At 38.1% G+C, this 19,092-nt stretch overlaps 1 protein-coding gene across 2 annotated transcripts in view; it reads right to left on the bottom strand.

The window, feature by feature from the left end:
- MOCOS (molybdenum cofactor sulfurase) overlaps positions 1-19,092 on the bottom strand; it is a 221,330-nt gene that overhangs the window by 182,361 nt on the left and 19,877 nt on the right. The window contains exons 2-3 of one of the 2 annotated variants that reach the window (XM_054059244.1): positions 16,260-16,349; positions 13,635-13,701 (exon numbers count right to left, since the gene is read on the bottom strand). In XM_054059244.1, coding sequence (XP_053915219.1) covers positions 13,635-13,701; positions 16,260-16,349 — 157 coding nt within the window. Of the gene's footprint in view, positions 1-13,634; positions 13,702-16,259; positions 16,350-19,092 lie in introns of those variants that run through there. The other variant, XM_054059245.1, reaches the window with a different exon arrangement.

Here is a 19,092-nt window from a genome sequence, read left to right as displayed (position 1 = left end):
CCTTTCACTGTGGTTGTAAAAACAAGTTTAGCAACATTTATATTTTGCTGTGATTGAACCTACCCACAGAGCTGCCATTCACAAATTTTAAATTACTTACAATATGCTTTGCACCTCAGTAATTATATTTGAAGTTATCAAGTTCACACACGCTGTCTTCTTCTAATGACCCACATGTGCTTGAGAGAAATTACTTCTGAATATGTTTAATTTTAAAGTCTTCATTTTACACACTGTATGTAATCAAACTTTTTATTAAACATTGCCAAGCAATCTGTCTCATTTAAAATGAGCTGCTAGAAGAAGTAAAGGTCCATTAAGCTGTTAATTGCACACTATAACTCTGATTTCTTGAAAAGTTATATCGAGTATACTTTCACCAAATGCTTAATTCTGTATTTACCTAATTCTACTGCCATGGCTACTACATTGGTCAGGTACATGATGACAAATAAACACAGCCACACCAGAAATATTCTCCCATGTAAAAAAGAGGACTTTATTTCTATTTCTCTTGTTTGAGTTTGATATGCAGAATCTCACTGTTCAGGTAGAAAATACAATTGTGCTAATGCAGAAATGCAAGTACACCCTAAAGGCAGAGTGCTTCTTACAGTAATGGCTTAAGTGATTTCAGAGCTCAAATTCATTGCAAGTAAACCTCAATTAGACTTGAAAATGAATGTCAAGCAAGTAGAATAGAAAATGTTATATGCCACTGTTTTTAAATTACTTATAATGGAGGTCAAAAAGTACTTTAGGCTGTGAAAATAAAACTGAGATGACTCTAAAACATATAAGCCACAAAGAAATATTTTCAAGAAGATTGCCATCTCTTATATACGGTTCTGAAATTGTTTGAATGCAGGACTTTGTTTGCAAAAAACACTACCAAAGCATTTAAATTTGAGTACACCAAACTGAAGAAACCTGGATGCTTTTTACATATCAGCTAATTAACCAGACCTTACTGCACATCATGTACCCTTGTCAAATAAAATTGTATTTCACACTCCTAAATGACTTTTTATCCATCTTTTTTTTATACTGTAGTAACTTGAATCGTAAGATAATGAAATTAGAGAGTAGAAAATGATGAAGCACATTTCATTTCTCTCAGAAGGCACATAACTCAAAGCACAGTATCACATGAATGTTGACAGTTCTCCTTTTTTCCCTCCCTACTCAATCAGCTGTGCAGGTCTCCTCAAAACACTGAGAATGAAGAAATTAGCAGTAGCATGTGTAGATTTATCACACCTACTAGGAGACCTGTGTCAGGGGAATCTCTCTCCTCTAAGTCTGTAACCTGTCCATAGGAACATCTTCAGCCCCCTGGCTTTTCAGTCTCTTCATAGAATCATAGAATACTTTGGGTTGGAAGGGACCTTAAAGATCATCCAGTTCCAACCCCTCCGCCATGGGCAGGGACACCTCCGACGAGACCAGGCTGCCCAAGGCCCCATCCAACCTGGCCTTGAACACCTCCAGGGATGGGGCATCCACAGCTTCTCTGAGCAACCTGTGCCAGTGCCTCATCACTTTCATCATGAAAAAAATCTGTGACAGCTCTGAATCCCCACGCATGGCACAGCAACATGACTGCACTATCCCCAGGGGACAAACGCAACCAACAACCCCTCAGTAGAAACACCAGAATCCAGGTGCTTTAGTCCTTTCTTTGTTACTCGTGCTGACAGCTCTGATTTTCATGGCTCCAGACAAGGAACAAGGTTATCTTAGTTCTTTTTCACTAAATAGGAAAAACACTTGAAGAAATCAAAAGGGCCCCAAATTTACAAGAGAAAACAGCATGAGTATTTTGTGAAATACAAACAACCCTGAAATATATCAGCACTATCTTTCAAACTACAATAGCTCTTCCAGGCCTGAGAGTTCAGATTAAGAGAATTAAATTTCCAAAACTCAGTGGAGTGTGTGCTTATTTAATTAAAAGCAGGCAAAATTTCATTCACACTTCATTGTTAAGAACACCACCTATAATATCACATTTTGCCAGTGCAGCTTAACTCCAATTTATACTAAAAGCATACTTCATCAAACTCATTCTGAAGTTCATTACAAACACTAAATGCCAGTAATATTTGCTATAGTGATCCAGTTCCATTTAGATGTTTAAATAGGCAAACATGGTCAGATAAACTTGGAATGGCTTGCAAATGTTCTATGCTTTTTCATGTGAATTCTTTTCTATTTGACCTGCTATCGTGAGTGACATTTTGCATCTTTGACTTGAAATTTTCAGAGGTATGGCTCAAGGTGTTGAAAAAATACAGTGCTTTCTTGCTTGTACCTGTGCCTATAAAGTACATCAGGTGATTTTATTTCCTTCTCACAAATGAAGCAGCATATCGTAGTCATTACTGGACTATATCCCACAAAGCAAAGATTTCTCTGTCACTGACAGAAATTTACGCTTGTGCACTGCCTTCAGCCAAGTAGCAAGGAGGAGAGGCACTGTTCCTACCTGGTTTGTCTCAGTTTGGTTACCTGACCAACAACATGGTTGTTTAGGCTTCTTCCTTGGCTAAGATAATCTGTTGCTGGCAGATTTACAAACTCTTTCAACCTGCTAGTGTAACACATTTAACTCATCACAAATAAACACAGGCAAAGTTTATGCTGCAGTCATGGCCAAGAATACAGAAATTATCTGCTTATAGAACACTATTTACATAGGAGGAACACAACCAAAAAGAGTTAGGAGGTCTGTTTCAGTCCAGGCTCAGTCACTGCCTTCTTAAACTGTCTCAGCCACACCACTTCAGAAGTCATTACAGTTTCTTATTCCAGTCTGAAAGTACAGTGATACCCAAAGATCTAAAAAGGCAGGCTGTGAAAGAGTTATTGTAAATGTACCGTTAAATCTCAAGTGATGGAAACTATGCATAACTGCTCCTTGAAGAGGAGGAAACATTTCTCAAGTATTCCAGTAAAAAAAGACACACCATACCCTGTATACGATACTAATGGAGTTCACACTCAGCATTTTGGCATAATTAAAAATCCTATCTATATGGTCCGCTGTGCAGTCCTTGGAAGGCTAGACAGGTACTTTCCACTCAGTTTGTATAAGTGGACTTCAGGGTTTGGATCATATCAGTATGAGACTAAAGGGTTTCTCGGACTGCAGGGCTAGCAGAGCAGCTTGTCTAACAGAACATTTTGGACTCTAGTTTTCACTTTCCACAGGAAGACAGATCAGTATGAAATACACCAAACTGCAGCTTCTATGAATTTACAGCAAGATTGTAAGCATCTTAAGACAAGCTCTTGCCGGCAGGCAGATCTCGTTCTCCTGTGGCAAGGAACTTGGCATGGACAGCAAGTGAAGCAGAAATTTCACAGCAGGCTCACCAGAGAGCCAGCCTCCTGAAAGATGGCTGAGCAGGACAACACACAGGATTTTGGAATCAACGGGTGAGTGAATTTATTCTTAGCAGGGCAAAAGTAACTTCTGTCTTGCATCCTTGCCATATAGTGCTCCCCTTGTTAGCACAAAAGCTTCAGCATTACATTCCTGAGGTCAGTTCAATGTTATTCATCATCTTTGTTTTTTTGTAGGGTTTTGGTTTTTTTGTGGTTCCTGCAGGACAGCAGTTTTCATACATAGTTTACTCACAAGTCAGAAAAATCTAGTCTGTGAACAGATTTTCCAAATAAGTGATTTATATCTTTAAAACCTCCTTTATCACATTACAGGTGTGGTGCAAAAATGTAGTGAAATACTAAACACTTTTAAAAAAGTAAAGAAAAATTAATGAAAAGCAGCGGTAAGAGGACAGCTGAGAAAAGCCTGAGTGCTCAAAAGCTCTTTTGAACATTATTGATTTTGAATACTAAATACATTACAAGCCTAAGGAGTCTTCATAAAATCCAAAGAATACACAACCTACTCCTCTGAGCAGTCTCACCATCCAAAAGCTTGCAATAAATTCTGAAGTGCTAGCAACATGTTATTGAGCTGGCATTCAATAATAATAATGATGCAATTTTCTTCTGCCTTGACACATGCCAAATACACTAATAAAATCTAGCAAATTAAACCAGGATTCACTAGACATTGTTAACCTTAAAATAAAAGAGATAGATCTGTTCAAAGTCTTCTTTCATTTACCTTCCATATTCCTGTATCTTACCATGGCTTATACTGCTTCTTAAAGCCACCCTTCTATTTCAAGGATTCAAAAAATCTATGTTTATAACCTTCATATTACAGGTTGGAAGTTTAAACCAGATGATAAACTTGCATCAATGAAATAAGCAGACAAACAAAAGAAAGAATAAAGGAAGTTTGAAGGAACTTATTAATTTTGACAACACATGCTGCAAAGATCAGTCTGAGTTTTAGACACACATTTGCCATGAATTTTCAAACTACGAATGAAAGCTAGTGCATTTAGCTTCAAAGAACTAGACGCTCAAATTGATCAAGTTAATTAATTTTTTTTCTCTTTCTAGTCAATGTGGTTTCCTACATAATACTTACCTGTACAAAATCTTACAGCTGTCTTTCATTTTTGCTCCATTCATATCAGTATCAAACAGTTTATGGACCATATCACTTTCAGCCTAGCATGAAATTTCAGAACAAGAATAACAAGAAAAATCATCTTCAACTAATTTTTTACACTCTAAAAGAATCCCCACAAAGAGTGCTTCCTTTCATGCTGGAAATCCGTTGTATCCACTGGTTTCCTCTATTTATTTGAAATGCCCATGCCATTTCCTTACCTTTGCAATACTTTTTGTCTTCTCCTAGCACCCAGAACATTTGATCAAGTCACATCACCATTTAAAGAATCTCTGTCTCAGTTACCACAACCATTGATTGCCATACTGCAGGACTTATTTCAATCACCCATTCTATTTTGGCTACATATTTCAGAAAGATGAAGGCAATCCGGAACAAGCTCAGAGACAGGATCAGTGGGATTGGAGTGGGGAATGAAGAATACACCTTGGAAGAAAAAACTAGAAGAACTTATCTTGTTGAATATACAAAAAACAAGAGAATGGGACGGGTCTCTTCTACATAAATGCATCTGAATTTGTTAATGGTAGAAAACACCACAAAACTCTTTAGGTAAGGGAAAATTTTAGCACAGAAACAAAAGGACACTGGCTTCTCATGAGGCAGTGGAAGAGTGAGTTTTATAGCCCTTCCAGTGGGCAAAGTTCATGAACAGTACATGAAAAGTACCCTGTAACAGCAGGACATAAGACAGAAAACCCCTGAAAGTCATGTGCATTCCCATACTCGTATTGAAGATGGGATGAGTTTATCATCTGGCTCCCCTGAAACCTGTCACAATAAAACACTTACTGGGCCTTCATGCTCTCTTTTCATCCCGGCTTGGGCTAAGGCAGCTGGTTTTTACCATGTCATTACCCCATCTTCCCGTACTCCCTGTTCTGCTTACTCAGTTTCTTCTGCTCAACATTGCTGCTGCAGTGCTCCTGCTGGCCCCGCTCCTTCCAACACACCACCTGGGGAAGCCTGGAAGCTGTGCAAATGCCCTGCTTTTTGCCACTGAATGATTTGAACTTTCAGCAGGGTAGCAATGTCCTCAGTAACAAGACGTTATATATTTAATGAACACACCTAGCTGGCATCTGCCTGTGGCCAAGTGGGTTGTCAGTGCTAAGGGGATAAAAGGCAACAACCATAACAGATGTGAGAAACCGACTGAGAATTTCAGTAAGACAGCAGGTTGCAGAGGTCAGCAAAACAGAAAAAAAAAAAAACCAAAACAAAAACCAGACTTATGACTATAGCATCTAGAATGGCTGCTGTAAATAACCTGCTCATCAAAGAAAGAGAGAGCTAAAGGGACGTGCCATTGTTTGGCAAAGCAAATGTGTTCATTCTGTCCGTGAGAAGACCAGATATGCTACAGATAGTCTGGAACAACACATAAAAGCCAATGGCATTACTAGAGATGAGAAGGCAGACACATTTATATTTGATGCAGCAGGGATAGAAGATAATTCTCAGGCTATATCACAACTGAGAGAAAAAAAAATAATTAAACCACTCAAACATTGCAAAGCCACCTGCCCCCAAAGTTACCACAACTTACAGCTCATATCTGCTTCTAGAAAAAACAATAATGGAAGTTCCTGAATACATCATTATATTCAGGAGGTTAGAAGATCACGAGTAGTTTAGAAATATACATATATTTTCAAAATGTAAATAATACTCCATGAACTAGCTAGCCCATGTTTGTAATGATAAAAAATTATAAGCAAGACTAATAACTATTCACTTAAGAAGACTTTACAATAAAACCATTTCAGTAGATATCAGTGTTTGAAGTGCTAAAAATCAAGACAGGATGACGAGGTGTGTGCAACAAAAAACAGTTCCATGGAGCTGAGGAAACAGAACAGTAAATAGAGTCAGAATGGGATGAAGAAAAAAGAGTCATAATGCAAATGATGATTGTTCAAGGACTCAAGTCTGCTGGTTAAAACTGCAGCAAGGTGGGGCACAGGTAGCAAATATAAAGATGAGTGCAAAAAGCTCTGCCTTCCAGCAGAAGTCACACCAGGAATTTCAGATTCATTGAGACGCAGATGCCACCAGGGAAGCCCCTAGGGATGCTGCATTGTCTCTTCAACAGCTTAATTATACCAACAGATGAATTATTCAGATTGCTTTAGAAGTGAAATAAGGTTCAAAATGCAGCTCAATACCGGGTTTGCTAACTTCACAGAAAGACTATTAGCAATTACTTTAAAAGGTACAGTAATAAATTATCTCTGTGCTTCTAAAAACAGAGATTAATTAGTCTTTCCCAGGGTTATGATGTTAAATATAACCTAAGATATAAACAGCATAAATTAAATTTTCATTGGTCAGGCACTTCTCAGCAGAGGATCATTGAGTAAGTTGCAGATGGTCGAGCAAAACAGCAAGTGTCTGCACCCTTCAAAATATTAGACATGAGAAAAAATATCAGCTGAATTTTGGACAGCATATGCAACTCAAGATGGCATTGCAAATTTCTTAACCTGACTTGAAGCAAATGGAGGACCTCTCCAATGCTATATAACTTATGCTGAGAAACAGAAGTCCACTGAAGTCAAAACAAAGCTGTGAAGCAACAGGTGCCCAGAGAGGTCAGCAGAAAGTATTTTTGTGCTAAACAGCCAGTCTCCCAAAAGCCTTATATAAAAAACAAATAATCATGTAGGCCAGTAATGAAGTTGTCAGACTTTCCTGGAGCTGGCAAAGAGACTACTAGAATTCCCAACAGCTAGACAGGATGATGTTACTGCTCACTAAATAGCAAAGGCAACAAGATTCACAGGCCTGTCTCACTATACTGCTTCTTAGGCAGCAACTGCAACTCTACAACACTGTATTTCTTTTACAAGTATTGTACAGCATAGAGAGAGATAAAACTTAAATAAAAAACCCTGAAAGAGGCAAAGAAGAGACGAAAAGAAGGGGAAAATGGATTTTGCATTGGGGAAATGTCACCATTTTTATTCATGTATTTTGTTCCAATTGGAATATCTTGTTGTTCATCAACTCAGGTGCCCTCTCACAGAGTTCCCTCTCGTCGGGTTCCCCCTGGACACAGAAGCCATTAGGGCCTTGAAAAAGTGCAGCTGAAGAGGCAGGGGAACCATGTGCATTTAAAAAACATGAACTAACATGGTGGCTTGAATCAAAGTTAGCCTGTACCACTCTCCCTACTCCAAATTTATGAGAGCAATGGCACAGCAAGATGGCTTTTTTAATTTGCTTCTTTGCCACAGACACATTATAAAACCAAATTCCTGGGTTCCTTTTTCTGAATTGGAGGAAAAATGTTAAAGGTCATATTCATCCTTTTTCAGACCTCTTTGCAAAACACCCTCTAACCACCCACACAAATTAAACCCAGAATTGCCCAGGAGCATTTCATCCTTTCTGTTCATAAACTACTAATCTTGACCTCCATATTTTAATTTATTTTTCTGAAATATTTATTTCTTTCAATAAATGACACACTCTAGATTTGCCTCTCTTTGCAGCAAAGATAACTCAAAAAGCATGACCATGAATGCACAAATTTTATTTACTGCAGTCTCTTCATACAAACCATAAAGGCATAAAGATGACTACCAGAAGAGTAACAGATTGTATTAGCAAATTCCCTTCTAAACCTTCAGTTTGTCATGTTAATGGTTAATGAATTTTTTAAAACAGAGATGAAAGTCCACGAGCAAAGTTCCAAAGTAAACCACATTGATTTCAATGGTTCTTAAACAAGTCTCCTAACTCATTAAAAAATAACAGTACCTGTTTCCCTATTTTTTTACTACCTTGCATAGGATTGCAAAGAGTAAACCCACCAAGAGTAATGGATTGAATCCTAGAAACAACTGCTTATGAAATGGAGTCCTTTGTCTTCATTAAGTTTACTATCCATGCTAAGAAGAAAAAAAAAAATACGTTCTCATAGTTGCATTAAAAGGCTAAATGTAGCCAAGAGAAAACAAGAATCTTCTTCACTACAGCCACTGCCCTCCTGTTGCTCAGTGCATAACAGAGCACAGTGCTGGGATATCAGCCAGCTCACTGCGAGCACACTGGGATTGCTTCATTGCACGCCTATGTAAAATCATTCACGAACCATGAAGAAACAGATCAACCCACTTGCCTATTACCAAGTTGTTCCAAAAACCCTACCTGTTATTCATGATTATCTTCTAAGGCTTCTCCTATTTGCCACTTACAGAGTATCTCCTTTTGCTAGCCTTCACCGAATATGGTATTTCAGACTTGTCCTGGCAGCTGAGCACTGGGATTAGGAAAAGCAGCATGTGCCAATGGCATTATAAAACAAGCATGCAAAAGGGCTGAACCATCCTAGTTTTAAAACAAGGTTTTCAAGTTGATAGGTACCATTACGGAGGACAAGATGCAGCGCTCAGATGTCACTCATCCATGCAGTCTCCCATTGATGACCTTTGCAAAGGACAAATCAATACTAAGCAGATACTGTATCCAACATTTCTTACTGTGTAGGAAAGGTCAACCAATTTTCATGTATGTATCAGCTCTAACTTTACTGTTTTCAGACACAGAACTACATAAACCTGGGAATAAGGGAAAAGTTCTTATCTTGCACATAGCATCATTTCAGAACATGTGATAATTCAAAAAAAAAAGAGACTTTCAATGGAAACTTATTTCATAAGCAATGTATGATGCTTACAGAAGAAATGTAAAGCTTTACTTTGCTACCATGAAATAATCTCTACTAATACAATGTAAATAAAATTATAAACAGCATTTAAAAACACTGCTTCCTTAGTAAAATCTGGTACGATTTGTCTGTCTTACCATGGAAACAAGTATTGTTTCAAAAACACTAAGCTCTTCACATACATTTTGTGCCCATCCACTACACCTGTCTTCATTCATATGCACAGACCATAGAGATTATTCTCCTCTTATAGTTCACTTAGATGGCATATTTTGAGAGAGGCCTTTATATAAATACACATTTTGGTTCTATATTTAAAATTGATCCCATCTAGCTCAATGCCAAATCCTTTTAGCTTCAGAGAGAAATTGCCACCGTCTAAGAGATACCTCGTGCTGAAACCTCAGCTGAAATTTCTTGCTTTTTTTTTTTTAATAATTTGAATTCCCAAAGTATGTGTAAGTTTAACATTTCATAGTACCTGAAAGTTCAAGGATGAACATCAAAACTCTATTAAATTCAACAACGCTGTTTCTAAATGAAAAAGGCATCCTGCTGTATATCTTAAACAAACCACAAACATAAAACATAAAACATAAAACAACACTAAAACTTCAGTCTGGCCGTGGTTAGAAGACACTGCTGTACTATTTGACATTGTAAGTGTAAGATCTACAAGGACAATGTCTTAAAATACTCAGAAAGGTCGTATTTTAAAAGGCTTGCATATGGGAAAAGGGTTATTTAATACTCAATGTAATGAATTTCTGAGTTGCATTATCTCTGCAGCGTCGTAAGGAGATATTGCACTCACGTTCTCTAGCTGTATGAAGTGGAGCAATGGCATTTCCATACATTTGTAAGCAACATCATAAAAAGGATCTACAATGTTTTGATGTATACATTTAATAGATTTAGGTAAGGTTTATTATAGTTCTTGCATCCTCAGCGTCACTCATGGCTAATGTAGAGATACACAGTATGTTAAAAATACCTCCGCATTTCATTTGAAATAAAGAAAAGCAATGTTTTTAAGAATAGTTATTTTTTATTCTTATTGTACTTGTTGGTCAAGAGGTAAGTTGTTTTGATTAGTGTAATTTTGTAAATCACAGAAAACATTCATTACCTCAAATATTAACTTATGTATGTTATTCTTTTGCAAATCCATGTTCTAAGAGTGTTTTCTGTCTGTCAAGCAAACATGAAAACAAAAGGAAATCATACAGTTTTGTGCTGTGGAACAGTGTACACTGCCAGATTAGGAAGGTCTATTCTGCTGCTGTTATCACTAATATCGACAAATATAAATCCAAAATTAAGCTTTGTGTTTATCTTCAATTACTTGCTTGTGTCATCTGATCAGAAAATCAATATTTTAAAGAAAAAACAAAACATAATGTTGTTTTAGGATCAAATACTGAGAAAAAGCTATACTTGAGGCTGCAGCCATGTGCCAAAAGCAGAATTATCAGTGAGCAATTAGTTTTAAGATTTCTGAAACTACTCACTGAATCACTCTTTCACTGAGGAAATCCAGTCTCTGCACTGTGATGCAGGACAGAGCTGCATGTCTCCCGTTCTTGTCATATTGCTTATTTTGATTAGCTGCAATGGCATGGAAGTATAGATTTTTAATATACTTTTATTACCTTTTAGATAGCTGACTTACTGACAGTGGTTTTGGGGCAGAGCTGCCTGAATTTTTATGACTATGTCTTTTTGATGACTATACTTTTTAAATTTTTATTGGGGAATAATGGCTGAATTTCTATAGGGATACATGACAAATCCTATTACGTGCAATACTGAAAATGTTCATTTGGATGCAGCGGGCTTTATTTTTTTGTTCAAGAAAAACCCAAACCAAACAATACAAACAGTGGTATCATTCTTGTCATCTCCCATCCTGCTCTTATAAAGGCCTCACAGTTTTTTAAAGCAGGATCCAAAATAAAACAAATTGAAGATGTTTGCTCTTTTTAAGTAATCTATATGTGTTACACACTGGAAATCTATCGCTTTAGTCCCTAACAATGAAGAACACAGAGTACAATAGTAATTACTCTAGCAACAGCTACTCTTTTTCCTGTGCTTTCATAAGATAAAGATTAAATGGCAACATAGAGATACCAGTGACAGTAAATGGAAACCAGAATCCTAAGGCTGCATATGAGCGCATACGTGTGCTCAGAAGGCTCTGCAGGGCTGTAGGTATTGCTGTACCTGGCTGTCTGCTTTTGAAAACAGCTGCTCCTCATAGATAGTCTATTTCATTTCATTTGCACCCACATTAATAAGTTGTCATCCCACACAGCATAAGAGAGGTTTTCTCCGGAAAGTTGCTGGTGAGAGGGAGAAAGACAGGGCAAGAGGTGGGGGAGGGAAGGGAGGGCAAGGAACAGGTTATAGCCGGCAGCATCTTCCAGCTAGAAATCTTGGTATTTTTACACCCTCATAAACATGCAGTCAGAGAAAAAGCCACAGAAACGTGTACGGTAGATTTTCTTCACTATAACTACAATCATTACAACTCTACAGTACCACTGCTTTTGATCTGAATTCTGTGATGTGTTTTGGCTTTTAAGAAAGATGATGAAACAAGGAGGAATCCATGACACTTCTTGCAGTGCACAGAGTGCCATTAAAAGCATAGAAATAAACTCAAAGCATACATACTCCTCAATAAAGACATATTTTATAAAATCATAGCATCATAGACTGGTTTGAGTTGGAAGGGACCTTAAAGATCACCTAGTTTCACTCGTCCCCCCCATGGGCAGGGACACCTCCCACTAGGTCCGGCTGCTAAAGGCCCCATCCAACACGGGCTTGGACACCTCCAGGGAGGGGGCATTCACAGCTTCCCTGGGCAACCTGTGCCAGTGCCTCACCAACCTCATTGTGAGGGTCTAGTCTAAATCTGCACCTCTCCAATTTAAACCCATTGCCCCTTGTTCTATCACTACATGCCTTTGTAAAAAGTCTCTCTCCAGCCTTCTTGTAGCACCTGTCAGGTACTGGAAGGTCACTATAAGATCTCCTCTGAGTCTTCTCTTCTCCAGGCTGAACAAGCCCAACTCTCTCAGCCTGTCCTTATAGCAGAGGTGCTCCAGCCCTCTGATCATCTTTGTGGCCCTCCTCTGGACCCATTCCAACAGCTCCACATCCTTCTTATGTTGAGGATTCCAGAACTGGACACAGTACTCCAGGTAAGGTCTCACAAAAGAGGAGTAGAGGGGCAGAATCACTTCCCTCGCCCTGATGGCCACACTTCTTTTGATGCAGCCCAGGATATGGTTTGCCTTCTGGGCTGTGAGTGCACATTGCCGGCTCACGTCAAGCTTCTCATCAATCAGTACCAAGTCCTTCTCCGCAGGGCAGGTCTCAATCACATCATCCCCCAGCCTATATTGAAACTGGGGATCGTCCTGAACCAGGTGTAGGACCTTGCACTTGGTCTTGTTGAACATTATGAGATTCACACAGGCCCACTTGTTCAGCTTGTCCAGGTCCCTCTGGATGACATCCTGTCCTTCTGGTGTGACAACTGCAACACTCAGCTTGCTGTCATGTGTAAATTTGCTGAGGGTGCACTCAATCTCGCTGTCTACATCATTGATAAAGATCTTAAACAGCACTGGTCCCAGTACGGACCCCTGAGGGACATCACTTGTCACAGGTCTCCATCTGGACATCAAGCTGTTGACCACTACTCTCTGAAACAGACCCCTAAAACCAATAAACAAGTACCCAAGTTGCATATTTCTTTATGATGTAAACTAATGGTAGGAAGCGTGCTACCAGCACACTCTATCCTGAACTTCTGGCGGGATGCCTTATTCAGAGATTCAGTTCACTCTCTTGCCCCTACCCAGAAGCCCCAACTCTCTTTTGGGACTTCACCTTTTCGTTTTCTTTTTGCTCTTAAAATTATACTAAAGGTATTTTATTACTCCAACAGAAGAAAGTACCTGCTGTAAAACAATGTACACATTCCCATAAGCTTTTTATAAATGATCACAAGCCGTTATGCCCCATTTAATTTCATCTGAATTTTAACCATGTCCTTGCACTTGGTTCCACCTTACTATTTTACCATATAATCTTACTAATAATCTCTTTTGAGTTTCCAGTCTTAACTAAAACTGTGGACTTATATTACAGCACTAATTTAACTTCAGGACTTTGAGAACTGAGGCATGTGGGAGAAAAAGAACCGACTTTGTCCAACACTTGCCTATCTAAGTACCTTGTGTTTCAAAACTGAGGTGTTTTCTCTAGATGTGATTTATGATCCCTCAGAAAATGAAAGCACATCAAAGCCATGAAAATAGCACAGGTCTAATCAAAATGAAAACTATTAAGTACATCATACAATATGTGAAAGAAAGATTATTCTACCTGTATCGGACATGCTCGATTGTGTCGTATGTCAGCTTGCTACTGATGTTCTGACTATGAGGGTTGCCTAGGAGACAATAGAGATATAGAAGTTAATCATTAATCACAATTTTGGTACTAATTTTTTCTTTTATCAAAGTATTACACCAAGCTAGCCTGAAAAGATGACAAAGAGAGATTTAATATATACTTCACAGCAATGCCCTTAGAGCAGTTAGTCAAGAGAAGGGACGTATAACAGAAGAAAGCAATTATAACAGACCTTGAAATTTCAGCTGGATCTCTTACTAATACTTAGGCAGTTCCCTTGAAAAGAAAATGCAACCGCATATGCACAAACATAGCAGGAAAAACTACAGACGAATGTATATTCACAAGTATATTTGTGTACTAGCTAAGAAGCAATTTAGAAGAGACAGAATCTTGGAAATATTAGACATTCATGACTGGACACCAAGAGTAACCCTGATTTTTTTAGTCTCTGAAATTCAAATAACTCATGAAAGTATAAATTTTATTGCAAAATTAGTAGCCACCTTAGCACAGGCAATTAACAATTAAGACAGCACATAAGGAGTGCATGGATTTATCTTCTTGAGCAAAAAAGATTACAGCAATACCCACACAGAAACAGCACACTTTCCTATTACTAAACGCTTAAAGAGCATGCCTAAACAGTTTGGAAAGAGAACAAGAAACAAATTGCTATATTAATACAGCTTTTAAAGTGAGCTGCAATATTAGATGCTCTCTTTTTCAAATTTAAAAATCACCCTGCTGAAAGTCATTGAGGGAAGATTTAGAAAAGAATAATAAATTTAGAGCTCAAAACCAAAACTAATAACTGAACTTTTAATGTCTGATGTTTCATTTCTGTAATTTCCAATTCAAGTATTCTCAATTTAGAAGTGAGAATCTCTCTTACGTACATTCTTTTCCCTCATTTACACATGCAACAGCTAAACTACAGTTCTTCAGGCCTCTGGATTATCATCAAGAAAATATAAAAAGCTTCAAGTCAGATTCCCCCTTCATTCACACCTCTGTTAAATGAACTCTTTATACAGTAGTTACTGCCCTCAGAGCATCAGAGATGTAACTGAAAAAGAGATTTGACCACACTAAAGCTTTTGTTATCATTTTAGATGAAAGCAGTGTTAAAAAAGATACAATTTGTTCTCCCATAGCATTACAAGGTACCATACAAATCTGCTCCAAACTGGCAGCACTACTATTTCTATTCACAAGCACTCAACTGATTCACAAGTTCAATTTTTTTCTGCCACAGATGGTACTTTTTATAAAGGTCGAACTCAATGTTTGAAATGACTAAGATCAGAGTGCATACATTTCACTTTGCAGTGACTGTAGTGACAGAACATTAATTTTAATATCACTGACATGCACTTGAATGGGAGATTTTGAATGTAATCAAATCAACATATCTTGTTATAACAGAAAAAAAAACCCAAACATCCCTATCAAGAACAGCATCTATTTCATAGTGGAACTTAAATCCACGCTCTAGATCCTGGCTTTGCCAGCATTTGGGAAACAAGAGAGGGGCATATAACATATAGAACAGCACACTGAAAATGAAAACTACCCAGAATTCTCAAGTGGCTCACCCAGGTGATAAACACAAGTGTGCCAGTGCTTGAGTGAACGCAGCTTTCTTTTAAAGAAGCAGTACCTAGCTCCCAAGTGAGGAATCACTTTGCTCTATGTATCAGGGAGCACAGGACAGACACCCAACTATAAAAAATGACACAGCCCACAGATGGTAACACACAATAACAAATTTTGTTACTTCAATGGGACTACTCACAGCGTATATAGATAATACTGTACAGTGTACTTTTTTTCTGGTTCAGCTTGAAATCACTCTAATGTAAACTGTCTCACACAGTAACAATATTTCCTAAACAACGACTGCTGCCTTTGTAGAAAAGCACATTCAGTGTGTGGCTCTTGGCTAGATAATAATGATCGAAGGAGATGAAAGGTTTAAGTAGAGGATCTGGGAAATACTTGCAAGTGGTGCTGAACTGCCCATATCCACAGTTGCGACAGCTAAATTTCCACCTAGATATTGCACAATTCTGTAGATATTTTTCACTCATATTCTTATTTGCAAGATTGCTTTAGCGTTCCTTTTTTCCTGATTATGCACCTTAGTCCAGTAGTCTGGGAGAGGTATAGCACTTACACCCTGACAAAATTAATTTGAAATCTTTGAGCTAAGCTTTCTTCTAAATAAAATGCTTATACTAAGCCACAGTGTAAGGTCCCTGTAACGACTTTCACTGTGAAAGGGGGTGGTTCTGGATTCTGGTCCTTGCATAAGAAATTGTTTTTGCATTTTGTGGGGGGGAAATGAAAAAAAAAGACTGACCAAAGAGTCCTCAGAGCTACATTGTCTTTCTTTATCCTTGGCCACCAAAGAATAAATCTAGGGATGACAGAAAGGGACTGACTGCTTTGTAAAATCATTGGTCTTCTAACTACTCAATAGCAGAGCTTAAAAACCCACAGAAGTACTCTTCCAACAACTCAAGAGGCACAGTTTTGATCTTTTTAGATGGAAACTTGAGAAGACTAATGCGAACACTGTTTCGTACTTACCATAAACGTTGCTTCTAAGGTCATCAGTAAAAGCTTTAAGGAGACTCTCTGGGAAAAGTGCTGAACCGGCATGGTCAAGGTAAGTAATCCCTAAAACAGAATAAAATTACTAGACTCAATTTTTTAAATATTCAGTTCAATTTTCCCCCACAGACTTCACCGTGAAGTGTACCATTCAAACACCTCTTATGCAGTACACCACACAAAAAGTCGATTTCCCTGAAGTTCCTGGGGTATGGTATTTCTCTGCCTGATTTAGAGGCCTCTATATCTCTCAATAAATGCTTCTCAAATACATTCCAATAGTCAGTCAGTGCTCAAAGCAAGGCATCTTTCATTCAATAGCAGGAAAAAGAAGAGGATACAATAGAAGCCAAACATTTTCATTGCATCTTTATAGTTTTTAATTAAAACCGAAATATTTTAAAAGGTCCTTCCTTTCATGTTTAGATTACACGTTTTTTGGAAGAGAAAGATCCTTTTGTTCTGCCTGTACAAGACCAAGCAAGCTGGTTCGTACAGTCACTGTACATTGTTACAGCTAGGCACTACATATTATGAAAACTATGACCACAATGATAACAATTACTATTAATAGCAACAACAATAGTAGGGCTGCCTCCTTGCTGACAGATGAAGCAACTCTTTCAAGAAGTGACAAGGCCTGAATCATGCTTGAAGCACAAAGACAGGACTACTTTAAGTTTTAATGTATTTACATATTTTTTTGCCACTTTGCTGCACTTAACAATTCATTTTTTAAATCTCCTTTTATATCATTAAGCTATTGCAAAACTTTTTAATAAAAGCTTACTGGAAATGAAAGCTTTTTCACATTTGGCTATTTCAGATTTCTTAATCTTTAGCAATTACTGTTCCATTTCTCCAGTGTGTTTCATGCTTTTTATTAGTTTTTTTCATTTCACTTACCTTAAGTATTTCAACTTATTTCAAATTTTAATAATGATGAATATGATTAAAATTAGAATTGATTAATTATTTTGAAGGCCTTCACTTTCCACAGGGATTTAAAACTGAGTTAAGCTTTAAATGAGAAGCCTTCACACTTGGAAATACCTATAATTATATATTATGCTGCTGTAGCCGTGATTCAGTGGGTAAAGATGCGAGGCAATGCTAATGATAAAACAACTCCAGACACCCATCCTTTCTCTTATTTATTATCTCGAGGCTCTCCCCTGCCTCAAGATTTCCCCAATTACAGTGTCTAGCAAAAGCAGGATTTTAACGATGGCTTGAAGTTAACCAAGTGTTTTGAGATGCTTTGAGAGCTGGAAAAGGGGAAAGAAATGGATTGATTTATTAACAGTATGGACTTTTTAGGGTTTTACTTGTTTCTCTTTAAACCCTAGAATGGTTCTCCCAAGCAGTACAAGGCGGCACATTGAAGTACATGGCGGTCAAAATGCATACCGGAGTCAAAATGCATAGGCTGGTCCTTCCAGCCCAAGTGTCTGACAGAAGAGGTCAGAGCTGCTGAGCTCACCCCTGAGCAGGGGGTTTGGAAGGAGAGGGGCATGCTGTGCCAAGGCAGGAGAGACCATGGGCACCCTGAGACCACAGCCTCCTGTGAACTCAGAGCTTGACACTGAATGCCTCTGCTCTGGGGTGGAGTTGACACAGGGAGTAACAGCCATGACCCACAACAGCAGGACTGAGCATGATGGCAACAGTCATTGCTATACACAGCACTGACAAAGGTAGCCCTAGAGTTGAAAAAGGGAAAAGGTAGCCCTGAACCAGACACAGGGGGGAAGGACTACCATCCTGGAGGCACTGGTGGCCAACACTCCGTCTCAACAAAACCTGCACACAAATGACATTTGGCTTATTAGCTTTTACAGGCACCACAAGCACACCCAAGCAATGGTCCTCCAGAGGCAGACAGCTGCTGGGTTTGCATCCTTCAGCCCTAAGGAGGCTGACAGCATTGAAGTGATGATGCAACTGGAGAGCACAAGCAAAAAATAAGCAACCAGCTGAGGGTCCTCAAACACAAACCCTCCTCCCACAAAAGGACAGGCACTTTCACTCCCAGCTCACCTCCCTGTGAGGCAATGTGGACTAAAAGATCTCTGGGTAAGGGCACCTTATGGGAGTTTTTGAATTTGAAGCATTAAGTAGCTCATTATGAAGAACAATACTGAGGTTCTGTGAAATGGAGGTAAAAACCCCAGACGGTCGTTATTTAAACTCTTCTTCTGGGTATATATTACTGTGAAAATGTGGGAGGGCTTTTGGTTGAGGAAGAAAAAAATTATTAATTCTTAAACTTTTATTTTCTCTTTAATGCAGCCATTTAATTGAAAACAGGGAACAGCATTTAATACTCTCCCCACACAGCCCAAAAAAAGAAATAAGCTCTCATTATTTAAGACCATGCTGAAACAAATGTCTTTATTGCTATTGCACTCTTATACTGTAGTTTTCTCTTTGCTATGTTACTTCAAAGAAATTATATTTTTAAAGGAAAGAAAAGAAATGTGGCACATGCATAACACCAGCAAAGAAAAGAACATCAATAACTTTCATTGCGCTCTTACCCATTTTAATAACATTTGCTATTTTAACTTTATTGGATGCACATTAACCAAAAAGATTTGTCACTATATACAGAATAATACAGTTTCCCCTATTTCACTGTGATATTTAGTATATAAGCTGTCAGCACTATGATATTATACTGTTTACAGGGTGTAACTGGAGAAAGAAAATATAATATGATCAGCCAAAGGAAAATTAAAATGCAATCTCTATCAGGACGTGGTTTCATTGCTCAGGGAAAACGCAAAATTAACTTTTACTTTAATTT

Source organism: Cuculus canorus, chromosome 2 (genome assembly GCF_017976375.1).
Source record: "Cuculus canorus isolate bCucCan1 chromosome 2, bCucCan1.pri, whole genome shotgun sequence".
Lineage (NCBI taxonomy): Eukaryota > Metazoa > Chordata > Aves > Cuculiformes > Cuculidae > Cuculus > Cuculus canorus.
This window is presented reverse-complemented; position numbering and strand designations above follow the sequence as displayed.